Source organism: Aethina tumida, chromosome 1 (genome assembly GCF_024364675.1).
Source record: "Aethina tumida isolate Nest 87 chromosome 1, icAetTumi1.1, whole genome shotgun sequence".
NCBI classification, from domain to species: Eukaryota; Metazoa; Arthropoda; class Insecta; order Coleoptera; family Nitidulidae; genus Aethina; species Aethina tumida.
In genome coordinates this window covers 60067690-60092839 of record NC_065435.1, presented here as the reverse complement: position 1 = coordinate 60092839, position 25150 = coordinate 60067690, and the positions used below count along the sequence as shown (strand labels likewise).

Genomic DNA, 25150 nt, shown 5'->3' with positions numbered 1-25150 from the left:
GCATATATTGTTGTTCCTGACAAGAATATCAGAGACAAATATTTTCTAATAATTATCCAATTGGATCAACTTGATTAATATTAAATCAGATGAGTTCTGTTCAATTTTGGTTAAATAGTCTGAATATTCAAACATTATTCATTGATCTTAATGGTGCAAATTAAAAGAATTAATTACGATAGCGTGAAGTTTTCATCAGTTAATTTATATAAATATAAAATAAATTTATTTTATAGAATACGAAAAAAAATACTTCTCAATTAATTACTACTATTTTGAATACAAATTATATCTACTTATTTTCCATGATAAGAATAGCAAAGAAAAATGTTTTTCTAGTAATTATACAATGGATTAATTTTATTCATTTTAAATTAGTTTTGGTCGGATTGCCCCTGTATTCTTTGATACTAACAGCGTAAATTAAAAAGAACAATTACGATAGCTGGAGATATTCAGCAATTAATTTATATATAAAAAAATAAAATAATTTTGCAAAATAACGAATTTAATTTAATTTATTTCTCAATATCTCAAACGTGTAAAATCCATACTCTTACTGTGACGTGTAATGACGTGGAGCATTGAAAAAGTGGAGCCGCGAAACGTCATAAAATTCAACGTGTGACCGCTCCATCGTTAACAGCTGATTGTTCTTTGGTTTCTTTTTTTTTAATATCTGTTTAATTTTGTGTGTACGATGTCTGGACAATGGGAAGTGGTAGGAAGCAAGAAAAACAAGCAGAGCAAGTTACCGGTGCCGAAAGGCAGCGAAAAGCAAGATTCAAAAAATAAAAATTCTGTAAACGGCGTTAAGATCGAAGAAGTCCGTGAGTTTTTTTCGTTTCTTTTTTTTCATGGTAAACATACTGTTATGGAATTAATTTCAGTTCCCAAGTCCCAAGTACAAAATATTTATGGGAATGCAAAGAACATTAAAGACAACAGCAAACCAAAAGAGAAATCCAAACCTCAGGAGGTCAAAAAACCGCAAAAAAAAGCTGAAAAATCTCAGGAACCAACTAAACCTAAACCTCCCAAATCTATTGAAAGTGCACTTAATTCAGTGTGTACAAACCCAATAAGTTTTAATTCACCTATTTTAATTTTTGGCTGTTGTAGATTAATGTAGAAGAGTTCAAGAGCATATTTGAGAAAAGTAAAAACTTATATCCTGACACCCCTATTGTATGGCTTAAGGAGCTAGTGCAGTTCTTAAATCATAAAATGCCATTGGAATTATCTGACCCAGTGTTTGGCAACAAATCTGCTGGTTTTCCTACTAGTGTAATTCCAGCACCCATAAGGTTAATAATTGAGAAATCAGTGACTGAAGCTGGTAGAAGTAATGCTCAATTATTTTTTGACATCGCTTTAACTTCAATGGCCACTGATATGGGCAAAGGATTACCAGCTGTTGGCTGGAGATTCTTTTTGCAACATATTGCCCTCAATGAGCCAAAATTAGTTACTGCCAATATTAACAAACATATTATTCTCAGAAATTCATATCAAAACAGGTCAAATATTGGTTTGTCAATATTCTGGGCAGTTGGTCAAGTGGGGCTTAGTGACTGGGAGTGTGGTTTAAAAGGTGACTAAGATTATTTTATAAAGTGCATATGTAGTATCATTAACTTATTTTAGTATTCAACGAGCTGATGGTACCATTGGTGGAAATGAAAGCATACTCTCGGTTTGTCGTGAAATATTTAGCTGATTTAATTGAGTCACACCTTGAAGATTTGGAACTTCGAGATGAGGAGTATTTCTCTGTAGTCAACTTTGTTTTTTCAAGCAAAAAAAATTTTCCCGTTGATTTAAGAAATAGTTTATCTGAAATAGTTCAAAATCTACACTTTGTATTGTTATGTAGAGGCACTAAGGAGCAATATAATAATTATGTGGATATATTTTTAAAGAAAATCGTTATCAATAGCAATACATTTTACCAAAATTGCCTTTCAAACGCTTTAATAGAAATTTTCGAACGTGAAGCTACAGCTTTAATTACTTGGAGCAAGATTTATGGAAAAAACGTGACAGCCAGCGCCGTTGTTTTGAAATACATTTGTGAGTTTCTTTTTTTTTTTGTTTAAGTAACCATGGTAATGATAAATCATTTATTTTAGATGAGAACTGGGAACAGTTGAGAACAAAATTGAGAGACAAATCATTCGGCGAATCGCTCAACAACATAAAGATGGTTAATGAAGAATTGTCCACTAGAAAGAAAAAAGAAGAGTCTTTTGAAGATGCCGTGGAATATGTAGAGGTATGCTTTCAAATTTTATTATTTAGTTTTATTTTCTTTAAAAATGATTAACAATTTCAAGTTAATTTGAAGTTGTGATCATTTTTCATTAGAAATAATTGGATTAACGCTGGAAAGTATCGCATACTTTCTTTTTACTGACAACTAGGTGAAAATTTATATTTTGGGGCAAATTTTATGTTAAATTTCTAAAGAACGGGCTCAACGTTAGGGAGTTATTAGATATGACACGAGTGGATCACGATTCGTCCCTTCAGTCAATTCATAAAGATGAGGATTACATTTTAAAACGTCCTTTGATGATTCTACTCAAGGTATGATTATTTTCAGTCTCCCATATCCCCATTATTTCGGAGTTTGTTTAATTTTTAGTTTTTCGACACTAGGCATTAAAATAAAATATTAATAAAATCCTGTAGGTTTGTTTGCGGAATCTCCAAAAATTTTACATGTTAAGATGATAAATTAAGAAATACGAAAAATAAGAGTTCATATTTAAGCTAGGAGCACGTTTTCACTACATTTATTAAATAAGATAAATCTAACATTTTAAAATAGTAGTTTTTTTATTAACATTTTAAGATATAAATAATTTAATTTTTCTTTTTGACATTATGAAATTTTAAATATTTCGGTTGCCATGGATTAAAATTGTTACGGATCTCCCATAGAAACTGTTAAACTGTGCCTACTCGATTTTGATAAAAATTCGAAATTATGGACATTGATCGACCATGAAATTACCGTTAATTGTTGCGCGCGCATGACTAATAGTTGTCAGTTTTGATCTTGCGCTTTTCAAAGGCTGGCTGGTCGATAAACTTGCAATTGAAAGTAAAATTTCCTGGCACGGACTACGTGTAACGTACCTTCGCAGTTGTACCGTTTCTGTATATCAATAAGAATGGCTTCCAAAAAGGTGAGAGATTTTAGGAAGAGTTGGATTTGTTTTTTAATCAATTACATGGATATCATGGGTGTTGATAACCAATTATGTTTTTTCCTAAGTGAGTGTTTGTTAATAAATTCATATTGTTTGCAGAAAATTCAAGAGAAATTGGTAGTCAAGAAGAAGAGCAGTTGCTCATGTAGTCTGTTTTTCGTCGCCCTTTTAGGTATTTTGGCTGTAACCTTTGGCCCCTGTACATATAAATATTTAAATGAGGAGTGCTTGCAAAGTAAGTTTCTTTTTAATAAATAAAATGCATCAATCATAATTTTTGTAAATTTCAGAGGGTACTAAAAGTGATGTCTGCTATTACACCAATGTTGTGGCAAACAAGTCCCAGGCGTTGTGGGTTAATATAGACAACAATATTGAAAGCCAGTTTCCAGAGTACAAACAGAAAATCAATGATATTTCTGAGCCTTATGTAAAACTGGCCAAAGACTTGAGTTTAATCACCTATAACTTGGCTGTGAATGTTAAAGAGTATGCAGTTGAAAAGTACCCTGTCGTAGTTCAAGCAGTAAGTAATCATAAACTTATATTTGCAAGCTTAACAATTTTTATTGTTTATAGATTGATTCCTATGCACCAGGCTTGATTGAGCAATCACAGAAAACTGCTTACTCTGTTTGGCAAATGTCTGTTGTTTATTACACAAGAGGTGTTGATTACTTGAAGAACGAAGTATTTGTGTAAGTAGATAAGCCTGTTTAATTGTTCAACAATTGATAATGAAGTATCAACCTTTCATTAATCACATAAATACAGTTATTTTTATATTTTAATTGCATATTATCCTGGTAATTGTGAGAGATATCACCAGATATTAATTATACTTTCTATAGGTTTATATATTTAATTTGAAATGAAAATGATTTAATTACAATTACCAGTTTTTATAAAATCAACAAATAGTGGTTTACACTTTTTATTGGTTTTATAAAACTTTCTTTAAATAAATGGTTGTTATATAGCCTACTTTCTAATTTGTGAATTTACTATCAGTTCTAATAAAATCTATTTCTTTTATTAGTGGTCAGCTGTCCCCTGAGAATATGCAGAGAGCAGTTACAGATGCATTAAAATTGACCCAACAGAAGGCTTCTGAATACATTTCGTGGCTGTATGAAAAAGTGCAGACTAGCATCAAATGAGGATATGACATTTTATTAGGCATTTTTCAATTTAATTATATCCAAGATCATTAGACCACCTCTACCATAATTAACAAAAAAAAAAAAACAATTTATGAAGACTTATTGTCACATGTATTGTATTTATTATATAAATTTGTTGACCATCTTTTTATATATTAATTTATTTGTATTTGTATAAAAGTCTCATTTTTGTTATGCAATATATAATTTTGATTAACTTGTGTTTCGTTTTTTTTTTGTTTTAGAAAAAAGCTATTGGTTGGCAAATAAAAACGTTTATTAAAAAAATAAGTTAATGGTATTATTATATATGATATCACATAATTCGTCAGGATTTTCATTTCTAACGGCGGCAATGATATCCAAGACTTGCCTAAAACAATTATAATAAATACGTTGATTCTATAATTTAATTTTTAAATTAACCTTATATTATTTGGTTCATTTCTGCCTTTAATCATAGAATCTGCTTTCCATTTTTCCTTTTTAACAGAAGGTATACTTTGGTTTTCCTTTGTAATAAATTTATGACCTGCATGAGTTGGTCGAATTTCACACCAAGGACAATCAGTTTCAATTAATATTTTGTCCTTTGGCAAAGCCTGTACTGTTTTTAAATTATCTTCTGTTTTCAGTGAGCTAAAAATTACAAATTAATTAAATGTAATAATATGCACATTTAGTTATTACCATCCATTAAGTCCAATATAAAATCCCAATTCTATAAATTTTTGAGCATGTTCAATTGTACCATCAAAGGAATGTACTACGCCCTTCAAATTGGAGAATTTTGAGAGTATATCATATAAATCATCAGCAGCATTTCTGCAGTGCAGAAATAACGGTAAGTTAACATCTTCACTAAGTTTTAACTGATATTCAAAATACCTAAAATTGTTGTTTGTAAATTAAAAGTAAACTATAAGCTAGGTCTTACTTTTTTTGAACATCTGCTGGACAAAATTGTAATCTATCATAATCCAAACCACATTCACCAACTGCCACAATTTTTTTCTTTGTTGAATTTGTGGATAGAATCAACGATTTCAGTTGTTCAAGGTAACTTTGAGGATTTTCTTCAAACTCTAAACATCTGGTAGGATGACAACCAACTGTACTATACAATCGGTCTGCCAATACACAACAATTAAACATTGAAAATACACTTTAATTGTGAATAAAAATATACACACCATCTTGCTTAGCCAGTTCTACAGCCTTTGTACTCTCGTCTAAATTACCACCAGTTATTATAAGTTTTTCCAAACCAGCAATCCAACTCCTTTGCAAAACATGCTCCAAGTCAGGATCATGTTTTCTTGTACCATTATAAATGCCATTGTACATGGCATCTGTTAAATTCGCGCCAATATCTAGAAATAATTTCAATTATTAATTGCTTTTGTGACTTCTATTATTTTTTACCTATATATTTTCTTATTTTAGACATCGTTTCTTCTGATAGGTTATGCTTGATGTCACAGACTACCTACCGGAGAACACTTATGTACTTCACGGTTGCGTTGTCGATCAGATCTTTAAAGAAAAAATTAAATATGCAGTCGTTATAATATATTTTAATTTATATATTTATTTTATTCTGAACATACGATAAATTAAAGATAAATTCTTCAAATTAGAATTAATTTAAAAACACATTTTAAAAAAATACTTTTATAGTATAAATAAATTAATAAATTTAATATGTAAATACAGCAATAACAAAAAATTAAAGCTTATAACAAAGAATATAATGTTACACCCTTATAGTGATGACGTCATCAGATCGTGCTATAATTTCAGTGGTTTTCCTCGCCGTCTCTGCACACAGACATCTTAACCTACAAACAAGAAATGTAAACAATACAATCTAAATGATTCAAAAAAAGAAAATACTCATCGCAGCTGTTATACTGTTGTTATTATACATTTTTACAACTAATTATATTTTGTTTGTATTAAATAATGCTGAAAATGAGGTTTTCATTGACGACATCGTATCCAAAAAAATCCTGGAGCATCTCGAGGAACTTTCACCGGACTATTTCGTTAAACCAATACTTTCCACTAATTTTACGCAAAGAATAATTGAAAATATTAAAACGGTGCATTCTTATGATAATAAGCAATTGTGGGCTACAGCAAATTCCTGGGTTACGCAAAATAAAGTCGTTAATTTCAATAGCTCTGAACTAGGAAGTGTTATTCATGCTTTAAAAAACGCCAAAATAATTAAAGCTGATCTTGACCAAAGGGGCACACAATTAAAACTATTACTAACATTACAAGTAAGGGTATTATACTATTTCATATTTCAATTTTATGCAGTTACTTTTTTAGGGCGGCCAGTTAGTTATATTCAAACCCAAATGGTATGAAATTGATAAAATTATTGAAGGGCCAGTTTATGCAGGAAAAGACAGAATAGGATCTGAAATTTTGGGTTTTTACATGTCGATATTAATGAAGAAACCATTGACTCCAATAAGTGCTGAAAGAAATATTTCTTTAACCAGAGATGTGATACCAGTTGCTACAAAGAAACTAATAGAGACTTCTTTTAAAAGAAATAATAAAACATGTATATATGGTAAATGTTTATATTGTAAAAAAGAGGATCCTATATGTGAAAGTGATAATTTTTTATTGACTGGAGCTGTGATATTTAATATAAGAAAAACATTAACAAGTCATAGAAATCCTTGGCAGCGTACATATAAGAAGACTAAGAGAGCACCATGGCAAGAAAATGCTAATTATTGCAAGTATGAAAATTTTTACATCCTTGAATGAATATAATATAGTCATAATTTATTTGTAATAATTTTAGTGGGGTTAAAACAAAACTAACTAAGAAAAGACTGTATGACCTAGTCGACATATCAATTTTTGACTTTTTAATACAAAATGGTGATCGACATCATTATGAAACTATGGATGATGCAGTATTAATTCTAGATAATGGAAAAGGATTGGGCAATCCTTTTATTAATCATATAGATATTTTAGCACCATTATACCAGTGTTGTATGTTAGTATTGTATCTTTATTTTCTATTCATAAATTTATTCATTGTTATATGATGACCAGAGAAATAGTAAACATTACTATTTTTTGTTAATTAGGAAATGCATATCTTTAATTAATGTATTCAAAATATTTGATTCTTATTTAAAATAATTACGTAGCGTGGCTTATCACAGAAATAGTAGGCTTAATTAAATAATTTATAAATAAAATTAATATTTTGTTGGGTATCCTTTGTTGGTTAGTTGAAATTAAATTCCACGACTGTTCAATTAATAGGCACAGTACACCTAAATGTAATGGTTTTTGGTGTTTTAATCGATATTTCATGTCGTTTCATAAAATTCCAATTGGATTTTGTCCTGAACATTATGGTGGTCATTTGAGAACCTCAACATGATTATCTTTTAACTAATTTTAACCAATGCATACTTCGGATCATTATCATTCATAACAATTCAGATCCATTCTTTATATCTCTCATGATATATGAAAGGATTTCATTCACACTCCTAATTTGCCTGTCTATAAAAGGAGTTGGTTTTTTGTTTAGACGTTTATATCTGCAATATTTGGACCTTTGTGTTTATTATTATTTCCCTCTTCTCTGGAGTACAATGTTTATTTCTTCCCACTAAAAGTATTGTTAAATTGTGCTACGAAACGTAAACATGTTGAATGTACTATTTCTTTGGCCAATTAACTTAAACTAATATCTTAAGATGTGACAAAAAAGCAGAAAAACGTATAAAATATTGAAATATATTTTTTATACTGACAAAATTTGAATCAAATCCTTTTATGGAATAGCTTACAAAATGTTATATTTTAAATTTTGCAATATTTCTCTAGCTACCTATGTAAATTTTAAATTAATATAATATTTATTTTAGCTTACGACAAGAGACATTAACGAATTTGATGCAATTAAGGGGAGGTAGATTAAAGGAGCTTTTAGAATCAATACCCGATATTAAAACTGGTGTAACCAAGGCCCATTTGGCTGCTATTGAGAAACGGTTGTTAATTGTTTTTGCAACTATTGAATATTGTAAAAGTGTTACAAGGAATAAGAATAATTCAAATATGTCTAATAATTAACTGTTTAATTTATTGTTATTTTACTGATTTTTAAATATACAGTTTTTAATGATGAAAAAAATTAGTTTGAATTCATATCCCATAAACACCCCAAAGGATTACCAATCTATATAAAATTATTTTCCTAGTAATACAAATTAAAATGGTTAAAAAATATGTACCCCTGAATTTAGCTACGTCATCGTATAATCACCGCCCTAGACCTGACCAGACACAGTAATTTAAGCTGTTGTAAGTAAATAATGCATATTTATTAAGAATTAAATGTTCCTAAATTTCATTTAGTCATAGCCAACTGGATTAAAAATATTAAAATGTGTGCAGATTTTGCCTAACTTTAAAAACAAAACATACTCGTCCTTTTTAAAATAATTGTCATTTGTCATTTGTGGCATTTCCTTTCCGATGTGTCGCAGATTTTGGTAAGTAAATTTAATATTATTTACTACAATTCACTTAATAACTTTACATACATAAATAACAGGTTTGCATCTAATTTGAAATTATAGAATTTCAAATCACAAACCTATAATATTGAACAAAATCAATTCGATTTAAAATGTCATCTCATTACTAAGTTTTAGAACAAAATATTTTGCATTTGTAAGTAATAACAACGAGATTATTCATTTCAATACACAAAATATGATCTGTATTCAACAGTTTTGAAGTATTTTCTCAAATATTTTAGTACGTAAATTTTACATGATACTGTATCCAAAAATTATGAAATGTACATTTATTTTATTAAAATAAAATCATTTAACATATTTAAAGTAAAATGTCGACTTACAATTAAAATAAAAATTGAAAATATTTGAAAACATGGAATAATCCTTTTTAATTTTCATCTGTATTAAAATGTTCAGTCACCCAATGAATAATGACTAATAACTTTAATGTAATCATTTACAACAAAATAAACAGAATTTAAAAACTGAATTGATAGTGAGAAAAATAAATTTGAATATGTGTAAATATATGCAACTCCCTTTACAAAATAAATGACATAACCTTAAATATCTAACTGGTTATCTTGTGTTCCTTACTCAAAATGTATAAAACTTTAATAAACTCGCCAATCAATGTCATATTTCAGGGTTCATTTAATTATACCCTTCATTTTAAGCAGAATAAGTGTTTAGGGTTCGTCACGTTAGCTCAACGAAAATATAGTCATTTTGAAAAGAAAATAGACATAAGTAAACAACACCGGAAAATGAACACAAAACTTCAACGTTTCTTGGTTTATAGTGCCTTAAACCCAATCAGAGGAGCAAAAAATGGTGTAGGTCAGATTCGTCAAACTTGCACTTCTTGATTAAATTTAAATTACACAGTTGCATTTAGTCAAACGAGTCATAAATTGTACTCAATGCACATAAGCTTTTTAAAATTTTTGTAGAAGTTGCGTTCTTACAATATTATTCTAGGTGCTATGTTACAGCTGCAATCACATAAAATAATTAAAGAGAGTCGTATGAGATATTGGACAAGTTCTCTTTCTGGTGATATACGAAGGTAAGTTATTTTGGGAAATGGTTTGGGATTATATATTATTTGTTACTATTATATTATATTTCTAGAATATTTCATACTACAGATGGTTACAAGTCCAATCATATTTATCCAGATGGCCAACCAGAAAACTTGGGAGAAAACTCGGGTAAGAATTTAGATTTTCTATATTATGTGACTTATAGGGTCAAATGTTTCCTGTACACATTTTATTCTTTAATGCTTAATAATAATAATTTTGATTAAAAATTAATATGAAGTGAACTCATGTAAATGAAAGAGTCACACTTGTCACAAACATATTAACTGCATGCATATTCTGAATCCTATTTAAATACTCTGGTTTAATTTGAACAAAAGCTATTAAAAACAAAATAACTATCTAAATTGTAAAATATTTAAAATTTATATTCACATTTATGTCCACTACATTAATATTAGATATATTTAAAAACTTTAAAGTAATATTTATTTTTAGGTGATATTTCATCCATTGTATTTAAAAACACGGTATCCAAACAGAATCGACAATTTTTAAGCAATAAGCCCATTGACAGTCAAACCTCGCTTAAATTCATGTCTACCATTCCCGAATCACGCAGTATGGAAATCGAATACAAAGCGGATTTGGGAATGCATGAATATGTGCAGTCCCTTTTTCCATTCCCAAAAAACCAATTCCATAATATATTCCAAATGGTTGTCCATGAATTAAAGAGGAATGATTTGAAATTGGCCTGTGTTTACCAAATGATTCAGGAACCTGAGCTTCAGTGGAAGTGCACCTACCATCTTAAGTGGCCCCAAAATATAAAATTTAGTGCTGTAGGCAAAACAAAGGTGGATGCTTCAGCTAAAGCCAGCATTGCAGCATTGTCTTGGTTGTTGTCCAATAAAGCGATTGACGAACGGGGAATGCCCAGACTGGTAGACGAGCACGATGCAAGGAGAATGCTAATTAATTCTGTGCCGCAGCTAAAACTCCCAGAGCAGATCGTGGAACGAATGACTGCGATCCGTGATCTACACGACACTGAATTTGCACCTAGATTTGAGGAGAATGCTTCTGATGAAACAAATTCAGATGTATCAGCTTTAGAATCAGATACAGAAATTTCTGATAACGTACAGAAACGTTTCAATTGGGACAGGTACCTCACCAATGAAGAGGTCAAACTACCGATTTCTGATTCTAAGTAAGTGATCTACTCAGTGTAATATTCTATATATATTCTATTCAATAAAACTAGATAAGTGTAAGTTGAATACTTTTGTTTTTCTTTGTTAAAAATAATTATGTTACTATGTTAACAATAGTCGATAAGGCATATTATAATAATATTATGGGAAGTAAGTACACGCTAGTATAAAAGGTCACATGAACAAGATGCGACACTCTATTTTCATATTTCAGAGAAAAATTTATTTCACTATTAAGGGAAAATAGGGTGGTGATCCTGAAGGGAGATCCGGGCTGTGGTAAAAGCACAAGAATTCCGCAGTACATACTTGAAGCTTGGGCACAAGAAGCTGATGATGAAAAACCTTGTAAGATTGCTGTAACACAGCCTAGGAGAATTGCAGCAGTCTCTCTTGCGAAAAGGGTTGCCAGTGAACGATACGAAATCGTAACTAAAAAGAATATATTTTGTAAATTTTTTCGAAATGTTGATTTATTTTTAGGTTTCGCCAGTAGTGGGCTATCAAGTTAAAATGGTATCGAAATTTAACGAGGACACGGGCAGAATTTTATACTGTACAACCGGAATTTTGTTAAACCGTATGAAGAGCGACCCTAATTTAACTAGTTTCACGCACGTTGTTTTGGACGAGGTCCATGAACGAAGTCTTGATATGGATTTATTGATGACTCTTTTGCGAAATGCATTGACTAATAATCCTGATTTGAAAATCATTGTTATGAGTGCAACCATTAACACGAATATCTTCCAACAATATTTTAATGGAGCGCCTGTTTTGGAAGTTGAAGGTTTTACTTATCCAGTTAAACAATACTTTTTAGATGACTGCGACCTCGACTTAAAGCTCACGCAACAGATGTGTGGAAGCTCATCTCCCAGTGTGATACATAAGGATGTAGTTACGCTTCTAAATTATATTCACAGAAACAAAGAAGAAGGTATAATTAATAAATCTATTATTTCATTTATTTCTAATAATATTATTCCAGGGGCTATTTTGGTTTTCTTGCCAGGTTGGGATGATTTGGTTAGGGTTAAAAGTTTGATTCCTGATGACAATACGTTGGTTGTTCATCTTTTACATTCAAAAATGCAGGAAGAAGAACAGAACAAAATATTTTCAAAGCCACCACCTGGGATCAGAAAAATTATTTTATCTACCAATATAGCAGAAGCTTCTATTACCATCGATGACATTTCATATGTTGTGGATACTGGTATTTCAAAAGAAGTGCGTTTCCACTACGGGAAAGGTACCAGCTTTAACTATAATTACTTTTTTAGTTAATAAATTAATATTAATGATTCTTTCAGGAATTTCCTATTTAGATAATTACTGGATATCAAGAGCGAGTGCCAATCAGCGCAAAGGGAGAGCTGGACGTTGCCAATCTGGGGAATGTTTCCATTTGTATCCTAAATCAAAATATCTAATGATGGATAGTTATACAATGCCAGAAATTATGCGTAAATCATTAACGAAAATTGTTTTGGACTGTAAACTTTTCACTGATAATATGAACTCTGAGGAATTTATGAAGCTGATGCCTAGTCCACCAAGTTCTGAAGCAGTTCTGAATGCTGTAAAGAAACTTAAAGATATGAACCTCCTCGACAGCTCAGAAATTTTAACGCCATTAGGAAGGACTGTGGCAAAATTTCCGTTAGACCCAAAATTATCGAAGGCGATTGTAAATTCGGTAATTTATAAATGCGTTACCCCAGTTTTGGATATTATTACTATGTTTTCGACTGAAACAAACATTTTTGCATTTGGATTTGATGATAAAGAGACAGTGAGGGTATTAAAAAAGAAATTTTGTGATAACAGTGATCATCTGGCCATGATGGAACTGTTTGATCAGTGGATGTCTATTGATGATCCTTTGGAAAGAGAGATATTCTGCAATAAAAATAATCTAATATATCATAAATTAACCATGGTGGAAAGTAAGTGATTCAATAAACCTTTGTATGTAATATTCAAATATAATTTTTAGAATTATGGAAATATTACTACGAGTATTTGGATGAATTTCATGATCTGCTTAAATCTAGTGATGATTATTTTGACAACGAAGAACTTATTAAAGGAGTACTTTATTCTGGAGTGGGAACCCTATTAAAGTATCGCAATTTTGACATTACCAAAACTACATTTAAAAATGTTGATGTATTTTATAATAAGTATATTTTCTACTTACTATAATTTTTAAAATTAAAAAATTCTCATTTGCAGACGAGAACAAAAGATTAAAATTTCATCTGAAAGTGTTAACTATAAAAGAAAAGAATATCCCTCGAACTTTCTGATTCACCTCTATGAAAGTAGCTCAAATATACGCCGAGCAACGTTTACAGGAGAAACAAGTCTCATGTCTAACTTGGCTGTAGTGCTATTCACCAATGAGGAAATTGATTTAAAAAATGTGGTGTCTAATTTATTTACCTTTTTACTATTTACTTACTAAATCGCATGTTTCAGGCTGACTTCGAAGATAGTTCATCTGACAAGGTTATATTGTATTTTAAGAATACAAATATAGAATTTCTGTGCCTTAGATCGTAATATGACATGTTAATAATTTTTAGTTTATGAAATTAATTAATTTTTTTTAGGGAAGCTGAAATTATGATACAATGTAAAAAAGCAATAGACGCCATTTATGAATATTATATGAATGAACTACTTACAACCGATGCGGGATATAGAAATACTGAAGTCAGTGAATGCTGGAATAAAGTTTTAGACAATTTGAATGAAATATTACTTTTAGACAAAGTTAAATAATTTAAACTTATTTATTATTTTATTATTTTAATTTAGAGTTTTATTTAAAGTAATAAATATTTGTACCAAAATAAAGTTTTTTTATTTAAAATTAAATTCAAGTTAGTAAATAAAAATGTTGAGGCTAAAACAAAAGTCTTTTGACCGTCTTATGCTTCTTAAATTATTATAGTTTAATTAGTTTAATAGAATTTTTATGCTATATATTTAAAATTAATATTTTATTAATGTCGAAATCCAATATTTGTGAATATTTCACTGTAATGCTTAACCTTAAAATGCTATTTTTGGTTTCATTCTAACACAACATATTTATGTTAAAAAAGTTGAGTTAAAATAAAAATTTATAAATTTATATAAACAACAATATTTCATAAAATAAATATTTTTATAAACTTTGGAATCTGTTGTAGAATTCTATTAACAATTTGTACAGTATGAAAATCATATGTATTAAATAAATATTTAATTATTGCAAGACACTGTATAAATTAATAATAAACTGCCTCAGTTTATCGTTAAATTTTACATATTCTATTGTTTAAGATGATTTTATCAAAATAGATTATTAATATTAGATTAAAAATAATTATTTAATAAATGTACATGTTCCTTACAGTACGTTGTCAAAATATTAGAATATTATTAATATTGCAAGAATAACTTTTTAAAATTTCATTGTAAATATTGACATTTTTGCAATATACCATTTCGGTACTTAAAGAAAATTATTTAATATTAATCCTTAGTTGTCGTAATGTTGCTGAAATATTTTTCTTCGTATCAAAGAAGCAAGGTAATTTGGACAGCAAGGGTAGCTGTGATTGCTTGTTGTCTCACTATAAGAGATTGTAATTTTCAACTATTTGTACCAGTAGTACCACTACCAGGTGGTAATTTCTTACTGAAGTTTCCTATAAACAACAGTATGAGAAGGATCTAATAATATATGTATTTTATGGATTAATATTTGTTTTTAGTTTTTTGATCAAATTTATTCAAAATTGTCACTAAATTTCATTGTGTAATAGGATGAAAATTCTATCCAATGTTCTCTGAATATATTACCGCAGAATAAATAAATAAGTAAAATCTGTAAAATTACTGTGTATTTTATTATAATAATAAATCCTGATATTACATGCTAAAAAGTTTACTTTTTTGTTAATTTAGGTGGGTGGATAGATTACATCATAATAATATTTTTTTTAAATAAAGATCAATACAATCCTTTGTTTATTTTATAAAAAATCTCTTCCTGATTTTATTGTATATAGTCGCAGAACTATTTATATTAGATTCTGACAATATTTTGTAATAAATATTATAAAATATTAAAATTGTAATCTAATATTTTCTTAACAAAAATTATGTATGTATGTATGTATCTTATGTTACGAATATTTATTTATATTACTAAGTGTAAAATATTAATAAAAATAATATTATACAATAAGCATATCAATTAATTTAAAAATTTTATAATGTAAATCAAATTTTTATATTTCGTAGAGCATTGCGACATCGAAGACGCACTTACATTTAATTTTCGCGCCTTTTGTTAGTACCCACAATTCCAGTTCCGTTGGTCTGACAGTAACGTCTTCCTCTGTCGTAATTCTTTCTTTACCGTGTCAACATGGCGGATCAAGTAAGTAGACTATTCTCCGTATATTTTGTTAAATTTTTGTTATTTAATAAACTTCTTAAACGCTATATTTGAAGTAATTACAGAGTATTAGTGAATGTGAACCATGGACAACACCAGTTTTAGCATTAGTTTGTGTGTTACTCAAATGTATTTACGTTTGCACGTGGTATACAATGTTTTAAGGTTACGCCATTGATTAATTTTTCAGAATGAAAAATCATTCCAACGTCAGCCTACGATTTTCCTTAACCGGAAGAAAGGTTTAGGAGGAAAGAAGGGCAAATCATTAAAGTCCCTTCGTTATCACCGTGAAGTTGGACTGGGCTTCAAAACTCCTAGAGAGGTACATAGCTTTTCTAATATGTTTTTTGTTATTTTAGACCGAAAAGGCCTTCCAAAAACAACCAACCGTGTTCCTCAACAAAAAAGTAGGGGCCAAAAAGAAGTACAGGCTATCTCGAAGTGTTGGATTGGGTTTTAAGACACCCCGTGAGGTTTGTGTGCATGTTTATTTCTGCTTTCTAGGACACTGTCTTGGAGGTGGCTGGGCTTTTGGGATATCTAGTTTTAATTATAAGAAATTGGAAACTGATGAAACATTTGCAAATATTAATAAACAAGTTTCCAATTTCTAAAATTGTTAATCAACAGGTAGGTAGGTAGTTGTAGTTTTGGTGGTAAATTATAAGTCTGGGACATACTAACTGGTGGGCTAATTGGAGCTTAAAACTTGTAATGCACATAAATTAATAAAATTTTATGTTTAGGCCATTGACGGAACCTACATTGACAAGAAATGCCCCTTCACTGGAAATGTGTCGATTCGTGGACGTATCTTGACTGCCGTTGTCCAAAAGATGAAGATGCAGCGCACCATTGTTGTGAGACGTGACTATTTGCACTACATCAGAAAGTACAATCGTTTTGAGAAGAGGCATAGGAATATGTCTGTACATTTGTCACCGTGCTTCAGGTAATCAATTTTTGTTTTAACAGAAAATTTTACGAAATAATCGGCCGATACGTATATTCTTAGCCGGACTGATTATTTTTGAAATATGTTAAGAGATCCATATTTGGTTATTTGTTTGGTTTAAGTAACGTTACATACAAAAAGAATAAGATTATTTTTAGATTCTTTTTCATGCATTTGTTCTCAACCTATATCACTTATCACTTTATAAAGTCAATAAAAAGTTGTACTGATTTTTTTAGTGGCTCTTCCAATTCGTGAACATAAGAGACTGAGAAGTAGTTGTTGATTTGCCTTGGTCTGATCAAAATTCAACATGTATGATTAAGGGAAGCCTAAAACAAGTGATGTTTGGTCTTGTATTGTGATATATGTAAACAAGTGCATATGGTGAAAGAAAAGGATTTCTCATATAATATTTAACATGAAAATTATGTCATAAAGGAAACAAGTCACTTATATTACAGGATATGTTTGAAAACATAATATTCAATAATAATATAAATAATTGTATCACAAATTGTATTGTAAGCATAGACATAAACATGTTTATAATGAATTTAATTTGAGAAATTTGAGCCTCAATTAAATTCGTATTTAAAAGATATGCAAAAAGTTATTAAAAAAATTTTTTTACAGAAATTATATTTATTGAAAACATAAATAAAAGTACAAAATATTAAAAAATAAACATTTATTTCACTTTTGATAATTCTTGAATGAAAAGGATACATTTATTGAGAGCCACAAATAATCCATGCCCCTGTTATATAGGATATTTAAAAGTTTCACATACAAGAACAAAGTTGTAGAGAAATAGTTTCCACAATTGACTTGTTAATATTCGTGTTCATTTAAATCATTATCCTGATTGGCTAAAGGTGTTAATTCATATGATAAATATTAAGATTATTTAAAGAATTATATTTTTGTTATGCAAAATATATTTTGATCCAAGAAAATTCATAGACTTAAAACATTTTTATACTTTATTTTTGTTCTTTTAAAACTTCTTACATACCAAGTGTAAATATTAATTTACTTATTAATTGTGATTTTGCATTGATAAATTATCTTTTCTGTATAATACCTGTAAGCACAAAAACATTGTAGTATCGAGAGGTATTTTTTAAATGTTATGTTAGTGCTTAATGTTTCATTGTTGATAACATATATAAATGATGAAAGAACCATAGTTACGTTAACGTTAACATCATGATTAGTATATATATTCCTACTTTTATTTTAAAGTAACAAATAAATTAATTTATAGGACTACAGAAACATACATAATCAGTAACATTATCATAGATAGGCTTCAACAATTTGAGGACTAGTATTTGTATTTTTATAGGGCAACATAGTGTATAATGTTGCACGTTCATAAATGAAATTAGAGTAAGTAGGTAAAAGCTAACATGAAGCTTTTCGTTAAACCGCACAGAATAACTTTAACGTGTAACAAAGTAACAAAATTATCACATGATACGTGATATACCAATTAAATTGACTGTTGAAACTCAGGATTATTATTAATTTGATACATAATATTTGAAAATCCACTTATACGTATTTTGTTACAAATTTAGACTGGACATATTTTGGATAATGTTACTAATATATCAATTTTTTGTTACAGGGACGTTGAAATCGGAGATGTAGTCACAATTGGAGAATGTCGTCCACTGTCTAAAACCGTCAGATTCAATGTCCTCAAAGTCACAAAAGGCAGTAGCTCGAAAAAGAGCTTCAAAAAGTTTTAAATTGATGTAGAAATAAATTTTTCTAATTTACACCGGGTTTTATTTATTTCTCCTCAATTTGATGATTTGTGCGGATGAAAGCATTTTTTGCAGGAAATTCAATAAGCCAAATCGGTTTTTCATGTCTACGATTTAAAGATCCACCCCTGCGATTTCTGTAATAACTCACCCCACATGTCACAATTCGCGGCTACATTTATATTGAAGAGCGGTTATTTTCTACAACGAATAATAGCTTCGTGTCAGCAATCACTTTTAAGGCAGGTTCTAAAGTAATTATTGTTGGTCACGAAATAGCAACGGTTTCCTATGAGAAGTTCAATAATTTTATTTTAAATGATTTGATTATTTTAATTTCTGAGATTTTTTTTTAGTTTCTACAAAAATGGATAAGTCTTCTGCTCTTGATTGACTCGGCAAATTGTGCCAGAATTATTTTTAATACAAGATGTGGAATTTGATGACTAATGTTTGACACTCTGGAATTAGCATGGTTCATTTGAGAATCTGAACTGGTTTAATTATTGTTCGCAGTTTTTTCAACGTAAATGATAATCCTAGAAGAAACTAATTCATTTAATTCGATCAGGTATCATTCATTACCTGGTATAAATAAATAGTTATGTGTATGTTTATGTTATTTATTTTATTCGTCTGTTAACAACAGTCAAATATTTAGAATAGTGTATTCTTAATTAATACGTCTGTATTTTATTTAATTTCGCATAAAGCTCTTTAAACTCGTAACTTCCTCAATGTGCTTTGACCACGTAATTTACCACATTTGTTTATGTAAAGGAACAATTTCTACTCGTTATTTGAGAGATGTCACTCACCTAGCAGAAGTTTTCAAATACTCTGTATAGAAGTGTCCATAAACAACTGCTTTATACATTTTACCCTAAAACAGTTCAAGCTCTTGTCTGTCGACTATTTAGTAAGAGAAAGTATTTATAAATAGTAAGCTAGTAAAGAATCGAACATATAAACATCATATTTTGTTTTTCTCACGGACTAGAGATAGGATTTCTGAGAGGTATTTCGAGTTGCTTTAATTTCCATAATAGGATAATATTTTAAGACTATTGCACATGTGAATAAACGGTTTAAGTTTGTTTTTACTCGCCGTAAGGGCTGAAGACAAGGAGATTATTTACTAACACGTTTTATTTTAACAGCACAATTTAATGTTAAATATTTAGTGTACACTTCAGAACATATTATAAATAGAACAAATAAAATAGTAACATATACGTTATTTTTATTAATTAATGTGGGTTTGTTATTAGTCGGAAATGGAGTCGATTATATGAAGTAATTTTGCTTAATTTTAATCTTAATTCAGATTCAGCGTTTAGTCGATTATTGCACTTCGTTTTTATTATGACCAGGCTCACATAAGTGAAGTTGTCACAAAAGACAAAACGAATTTCATCATTTTACAAAGAAAGCTTTGAATATTCTTATCTTACTATTCAAAAATCAATGAAATATATCTTTTTAAAATCAACTTGATGAGATGGATCTGTGGACATTTTCAACAATGATTCATTTTACTTAATGCTCAAAACAACATTATGGCTTGCGTGTAGGTCTAATAACGTGTTTTGAATCCAGCTTTCAGCGTTACCAATGTCAGGAAAGACCTTTTCAGTTTATCAAAAAGCTAAAAATTCATGTAGAAGGGGAAATCATTCAACGGAGTTTGATCTTAAGAAAGTTTTCTAAAACTCAGGTTTTTATATAACATATGTTTTAACCACTTTGTTTCATTGAAACAAGAGGAAATATCCTAAATTGGCGTGTCGCAAGTGGTACTTGAGAAATTGAATATGTTATATATAGTATACTGCTATAGAGTGGTTTAATATATAATTTTTGTGGCATTCGCAGAACTTTTTATTGTCTATTTTTCGAGCTATTATTTACTAAAATCGAATTGCAATGCCTCGCGTGTATAAATATATATATATATATATATATATATATATATATATATATATGAAATGTTACTTGTACATAAATGAAAGTAAAGAAATATATATATATATATATATATATATATATATATATATATATATATATATATATATATATACTTTCATTTATGTACAAGTAACATTTCATTATAGACAGGAAAAAACTGGAAATTGGACAAACCCAACGTTCGAAGTTTCAATATACATGCGGCTTGGGTTTCATAAAACTGAAAATGGGTAAATATTTAACTTGTTAAAAGCAATAGGTGCGACCGCAAGTGCAAATCCTTGTGGATACAATGTATGTATGTATGTGATACAATGTATACAAAACTTTCAGAGATTCTTTTTGTGGTAGCCGAGTATTACATTTTGGTAATATTTTTTGAAATAATTTCTTTGCTGCAGTCGATAGTATTTGGTAGTAATAATATGTCTGATGACTATGTAATGATTCCTCTTTTTGATTAATACATTGTTGGGTTTAACCTCTCATCATCTGGAATAAATCTTATCCCAAAACGTACTCTTAATTATACATTTCCGTATATTTTATAAATTACCATAACACGTATATGTTACAGCATCATACTCATTTCATTTATCTTCGCTTCACTTTACGTAACAATTTAAAAATTACCTAAGACTAATGCATGTCGATACATAAAGAACATCCAATACCGTTCCAAAGGCTAAAATAATGCGAAATTACCGCGTGGATTTCACAATGTGTAATACGATTATTCATATAAATACTACTCACCTTGAAAAGAAGCGCTGGCTTGATACCTAATCGGCCAATAGTTTCTCAAATGTTCCTCAAATTACTTCCTTCATTGTGACATTGAATATGAATTATATAACTGCGATCGAGATGAACAAATTGTTGAAGGTGTGCGATTCAATAAATAACAGATTTCTCTCAGTTTATATCTTGGAGGTATCGATGGAATGCGCTCACGAGCATCAATACATCATTTAAGCAAATTTCAGCAAACATTAATGATAATTTAATAATTTGTAACATCGATTCACGATTTAGTGTTCAGGATATAACACGTCTATTGACATTTTTCTTAATGGGAAGATTAAGTATCGCCCATAAAGTTTTCGAATAAAGTTTGAATGGGGATGCAATGAGTGAAAAGTAATTGTTTTGTAAACTCAAGGGAACTAATGAAACTTTTTACGACCACATGAAATGTATGTCACCTAAATTAATTTGCGGAGAACACTAAAACTGGGGTAATAAACTTGTTACATAGGCGCACTTTTAATGTAGGTATTCGAGATTTTCTGAAGGTGGATTTGTTAATACTTTTAGATAATTTTATTTTTAAAATTGAGTAAACAAAATGAAGAAAGGACTTTTCATTAGTTTCTTCATTAAGGTTATTGCACATTCTAAATGTTACGGTGAATCGAAGCGATTTTTGAAATTGTTTTTATTAAATCTGATAAAACATTAATGATAACTAAGTGGAACATCCAAAAATCTATATTTGAAATGTTAAAAATTACAAATTTAAACTAAACTATATTCACTCTACACAGAAGAAAAACAAGTTATTACATTGGAAACAGTCAAATTGGGCCTAATCCTCTGGCAGCTTCAGATGGAAGACCATGTTTCGAACTAACTGAAATAATTTAATTGTTAATTAAAATTATAATACATTACAATATCTTTACCTTAAATGCGACTGGCCGCTTCAAACATTTCTAGTTTTCTCTTATATGCCCTTAGTTTGGTTTCCAAATAGATTTTTTCTCTATTTTGATTACGTTTAAAGTCTTCGTATGTATTGCTAAAAAATAAATATAGGAAGCATCATCAAGTGCTATTACACATTTACATGGCTAGCGGTCTCCACCTATTTTCAATTTTATACAACGAAGTGGGCTGGAAGTTCTATGTTGTAGATACTATAGTGATATATATAGTCCATTTGAAATACATGTAAAAAATTACCCATTTAAATGGAAGATGTTGATCAGATGGTGCGCGCATACACGAATTTTGACCTCCCGTTGTTCGAATAGTATGTGGAGTACATTGTTAAAATAATCGAGTCATTATTGGATGGATATTCATATCGGCATTAAAACGAGTAAGAAGGATTATTAAAGATATGGCTTCGTCAAAATATTATAAATGTAAGCCAGAAAAATATTCCTCCTCGTTCGTTTTATTGCTGATTTTACCATCTAAAATCTACTTGACTGTGCTTGTACTTACACTACGTGATTAATTTGGCCATTAAGATTTCTCATAACCCTTCTATGAAGCTGCCGTATTCTAGAGTGTCTAAACAATAAGCGTCTTGCTGCCACACCTTCATGGACATTAAACGTAATTGATCTAGAATAATTCTAACAATATAAATATTTTATGTAAATTATATAAAAGGTTTACTTTTTTTTTCTGGAAACCGTATATTTTAAAGAAAGTATATCTTCTTTCATATTGTTGACACCTTGCACCGCCAGTTCACGTTGCAACTCCATTTGTTTAATTTCATTAATCTGATCATTACATATCATGCGCGCATCTATGTACTCCCTTCTCAGATCCCTAAGAGAATTAGATTTAGTGTCGAGTTGTTCTTTCATCTGCCCAATTTCCTCTTCCTGCTCCTCTGGGTCTTCGAAAACGTGAAAACTAATGTACACTTTGAGTAAAGTGTCACTAGTACATATTATGTCACATTTTGGACATCTTTCCGTTCTGCGAAATAAAGATTAATAAACAATCAAATGCATATTTGAGATAATTTACGTTTCGAGTATTTCTACAATGCAATTGTAATCAAAGAGATGTCCACATGGGGTACTGGCAACATCCGAATCTTTCGTAAATGGCGCTCGACATATTTGACAACTCATCGTGACTTTTGGGGGCCTATATTGGAAAAATGGAATATAAAATGGATATGCAGATAAACATTTTATACAGTAGTACTTACTCGACACAAGCGGGATAATTCGGAATAAAATAAAAGAAAGGAGTTAATACATGAAAAGTTTTTTTGGAGCAGCGGTGTGACGTGTAAGGCACAGCTATGGAAATGATTAAATGATATACTGCCAAATTAAACAGCGATTTTCAAGTGTTTTGTTTAAATATTACTTTGGTAACACTGTTCAATATTAAATCGCATTTGCCTTGTCCGAAGAAAGAACGGAAACCGTCTGAAGAGCTGTACTGCGCATGCGTCTATTCTGATAGTTTGGATAGTTTAAACTGGGAATTTCCGTAGTTTTTCAAATAAAGGTGCTGTTTACATGTACCAAATTGTTTAAAGAAAAACTATTTACATGTACATGGTATATTATATTGGTTGAATTTGAATATTGCGGGCGTCTAGGGACGAGTTTTAATATATTTCAGGGCCAAGGTTCTTGATAATTCGTGCCATTTTTCAAAATTTTAAATTTTTTGCGAGCTGCAATTAAATACGTGTGCAAAAAAGATATTAAAAAAATTGTTTACAGAAATATATTAATATTATATTTATTGAAAACTATATATATATATATATATATATATATATATATATATATATAAAAGTACAAAATGTGTGTATTGAATTTAAATATTAAAAATTAAACACATTTTTTTCACTTTTCTTGATAATTCTGGAATGAAAAGAGAACTCGGGTACATTTATCGAGAGCCACAAATAATCTTTCAAAAAGCCGCGTGTGGCTCGTGAACCACAGTTTGGCCATGTATTTTATCAAAGTTAAGGGGTTAAAATTTTCTTTTAAATGAAAAAAAATGGTAAAATTGTATATATATATATGTAACACATCGTTCAATAAGTCCCGAGACTAACCCAGAAATGGTCCTAGTAGTACCAAACTGGCCACGTTTCTCTAGTACGAACCTTTACATGAAACGTGTAAAAATTTTATGTCGATCGGACCACATACAGTAGAGTTATCGAGGTTAGAGTAAAGTCACTTTGTAATTTGTTTGAAAAATGGAGAAAAGGGAGTTTCGCATGTTGATAAAACATGGGTAAAAACACCGTAGAAGCCCAGCAATGGCTTGAAAAACATTACCCGGACTCCTCTCCATCCAAACCAACGATTTGTTGGTGGTATGCTGAGTTTAAACGTGGTCGTACGGACACAAACAATAGGGAACGTTCGGGTAGGTCATTGAAAGCCGTTACACTGGAAAAAATGGGTGAAATGTTCAAAATCATAATGAAAAATCGCAAAGTGGGGGTCCGTGAGATTGCAGAAATGACACAGGTTTTTTCCAAGTGGGTGCCGCGATTGCTTTCAGTGGAACAAAATAGCAAGCCACATGTCCATGAAAACAAAGGCAAAATTGAACGAGTTGGGCTTTGATTTGCATCCCCACCCCCCGTATTCGCCAGATTTAGACCCCAGCGACTAGTGGCTCGAATAAGGAGGTCATTGCCGAAACTGAATCCTATTTTGAAGCATAACTTTTATAAACATGGTATAGAAATGTTGGAAAAGCGTTGAAACGATTGTATCACTCTAAAAGGAGATTATATTGATGAATAAAAATGATTTTTGAAAAAAATATGTTGTTTTCGTTGTTAGTCTCGGGACTTATTGAACGAAGTGTTATATTCAAGGGTCAAAAGTAGAGCAACTTTAAAATAAAACAACCTTACGTACATTTAATCTTTTTTTATTTAGTATCTAATATTATATTCATTGCTTTTAATAACTTCTAAACACCTTTTCTTCATTGATTTTAGTAGCTTTTCAATATAATCG

The 25150-nt window shown here is 29.8% G+C and overlaps 6 protein-coding genes across 9 annotated transcripts; 4 read left to right on the top strand and 2 right to left on the bottom strand.

Annotated features, from left to right (window-relative positions):
• The first annotated feature begins 633 nt into the window (after nucleotides 1–633).
• On the top strand, nucleotides 634–4598 carry LOC109602811 (transmembrane protein 214). The gene is made up of 9 exons (XM_020019250.2): nucleotides 634–830; nucleotides 891–1066; nucleotides 1123–1594; nucleotides 1648–2073; nucleotides 2133–2275; nucleotides 3318–3453; nucleotides 3509–3744; nucleotides 3798–3916; nucleotides 4258–4598. The coding sequence occupies exons 1-9, from the start codon at nucleotides 701–703 to the stop codon at nucleotides 4376–4378; spliced, it is 1959 nt and encodes a 652-aa protein (XP_019874809.1). The 5' UTR covers nucleotides 634–700; the 3' UTR covers nucleotides 4379–4598.
• On the bottom strand, nucleotides 4447–5981 carry LOC109602818 (deoxyribonuclease TATDN1). The gene is made up of 6 exons (XM_020019262.2): nucleotides 5807–5981; nucleotides 5575–5754; nucleotides 5319–5511; nucleotides 5072–5269; nucleotides 4808–5020; nucleotides 4447–4754 (listed from the first exon to the last, which is right to left on the bottom strand). Exons 1-6 carry the CDS (start codon nucleotides 5829–5831, stop codon nucleotides 4661–4663), a joined length of 903 nt encoding a protein of 300 aa, XP_019874821.1. The 5' UTR covers nucleotides 5832–5981; the 3' UTR covers nucleotides 4447–4660.
• Nucleotides 5982–6126: 145 nt separating this feature from the next.
• On the top strand, nucleotides 6127–8529 carry LOC109602817 (glycosaminoglycan xylosylkinase homolog). Of its 2 annotated transcripts, none has more exons than XM_020019261.2 (4): nucleotides 6127–6669; nucleotides 6722–7146; nucleotides 7212–7408; nucleotides 8302–8529. In XM_020019261.2, the coding sequence occupies exons 1-4, from the start codon at nucleotides 6256–6258 to the stop codon at nucleotides 8319–8321; spliced, it is 1056 nt and encodes a 351-aa protein (XP_019874820.2). In that variant the 5' UTR covers nucleotides 6127–6255; the 3' UTR covers nucleotides 8322–8529. The 2 variants fall into 2 exon arrangements, with proteins under 2 accessions (XP_019874820.2, XP_049823560.1); XM_049967603.1 differs by having other exon boundaries at nucleotides 7212–7412.
• Nucleotides 8530–8899: 370 nt separating this feature from the next.
• On the top strand, nucleotides 8900–14094 carry LOC109602816 (ATP-dependent RNA helicase DHX30). Its single transcript, XM_049961116.1, has 12 exons — nucleotides 8900–8931; nucleotides 9943–10030; nucleotides 10096–10175; nucleotides 10506–11223; nucleotides 11442–11655; nucleotides 11711–12167; nucleotides 12219–12482; nucleotides 12544–13179; nucleotides 13230–13416; nucleotides 13469–13661; nucleotides 13715–13794; nucleotides 13849–14094. The coding sequence occupies exons 2-12, from the start codon at nucleotides 9948–9950 to the stop codon at nucleotides 14018–14020; spliced, it is 3084 nt and encodes a 1027-aa protein (XP_049817073.1). The 5' UTR covers nucleotides 8900–8931; nucleotides 9943–9947; the 3' UTR covers nucleotides 14021–14094.
• A 1479-nt stretch (nucleotides 14095–15573) lies between these two features.
• Nucleotides 15574–18437, top strand: LOC109602810 (40S ribosomal protein S11). Of its 2 annotated transcripts, none has more exons than XM_020019249.2 (4): nucleotides 15574–15671; nucleotides 16052–16165; nucleotides 16439–16644; nucleotides 18284–18437. In XM_020019249.2, exons 1-4 carry the CDS (start codon nucleotides 15660–15662, stop codon nucleotides 18405–18407), a joined length of 456 nt encoding a protein of 151 aa, XP_019874808.1. In that variant the 5' UTR covers nucleotides 15574–15659; the 3' UTR covers nucleotides 18408–18437. The 2 variants fall into 2 exon arrangements, with proteins under 2 accessions (XP_019874808.1, XP_019874807.1); XM_020019248.2 differs by lacking the exon at nucleotides 16052–16165 and adding an exon at nucleotides 15880–16014 and having other exon boundaries at nucleotides 15626–15671.
• Nucleotides 18438–21862: 3425 nt separating this feature from the next.
• Nucleotides 21863–23450, bottom strand: LOC109602814 (E3 ubiquitin-protein ligase COP1). Of its 2 annotated transcripts, none has more exons than XM_020019253.2 (6): nucleotides 23353–23450; nucleotides 23166–23288; nucleotides 22803–23114; nucleotides 22626–22748; nucleotides 22079–22194; nucleotides 21863–22026 (listed from the first exon to the last, which is right to left on the bottom strand). In XM_020019253.2, the coding sequence occupies exons 2-5, from the start codon at nucleotides 23270–23272 to the stop codon at nucleotides 22080–22082; spliced, it is 657 nt and encodes a 218-aa protein (XP_019874812.1). In that variant the 5' UTR covers nucleotides 23273–23288; nucleotides 23353–23450; the 3' UTR covers nucleotides 21863–22026; nucleotide 22079. The 2 variants fall into 2 exon arrangements, with proteins under 2 accessions (XP_019874812.1, XP_019874813.1); XM_020019254.2 differs by having other exon boundaries at nucleotides 21863–22022.
• Nucleotides 23451–25150: the final 1700 nt, after the last annotated feature.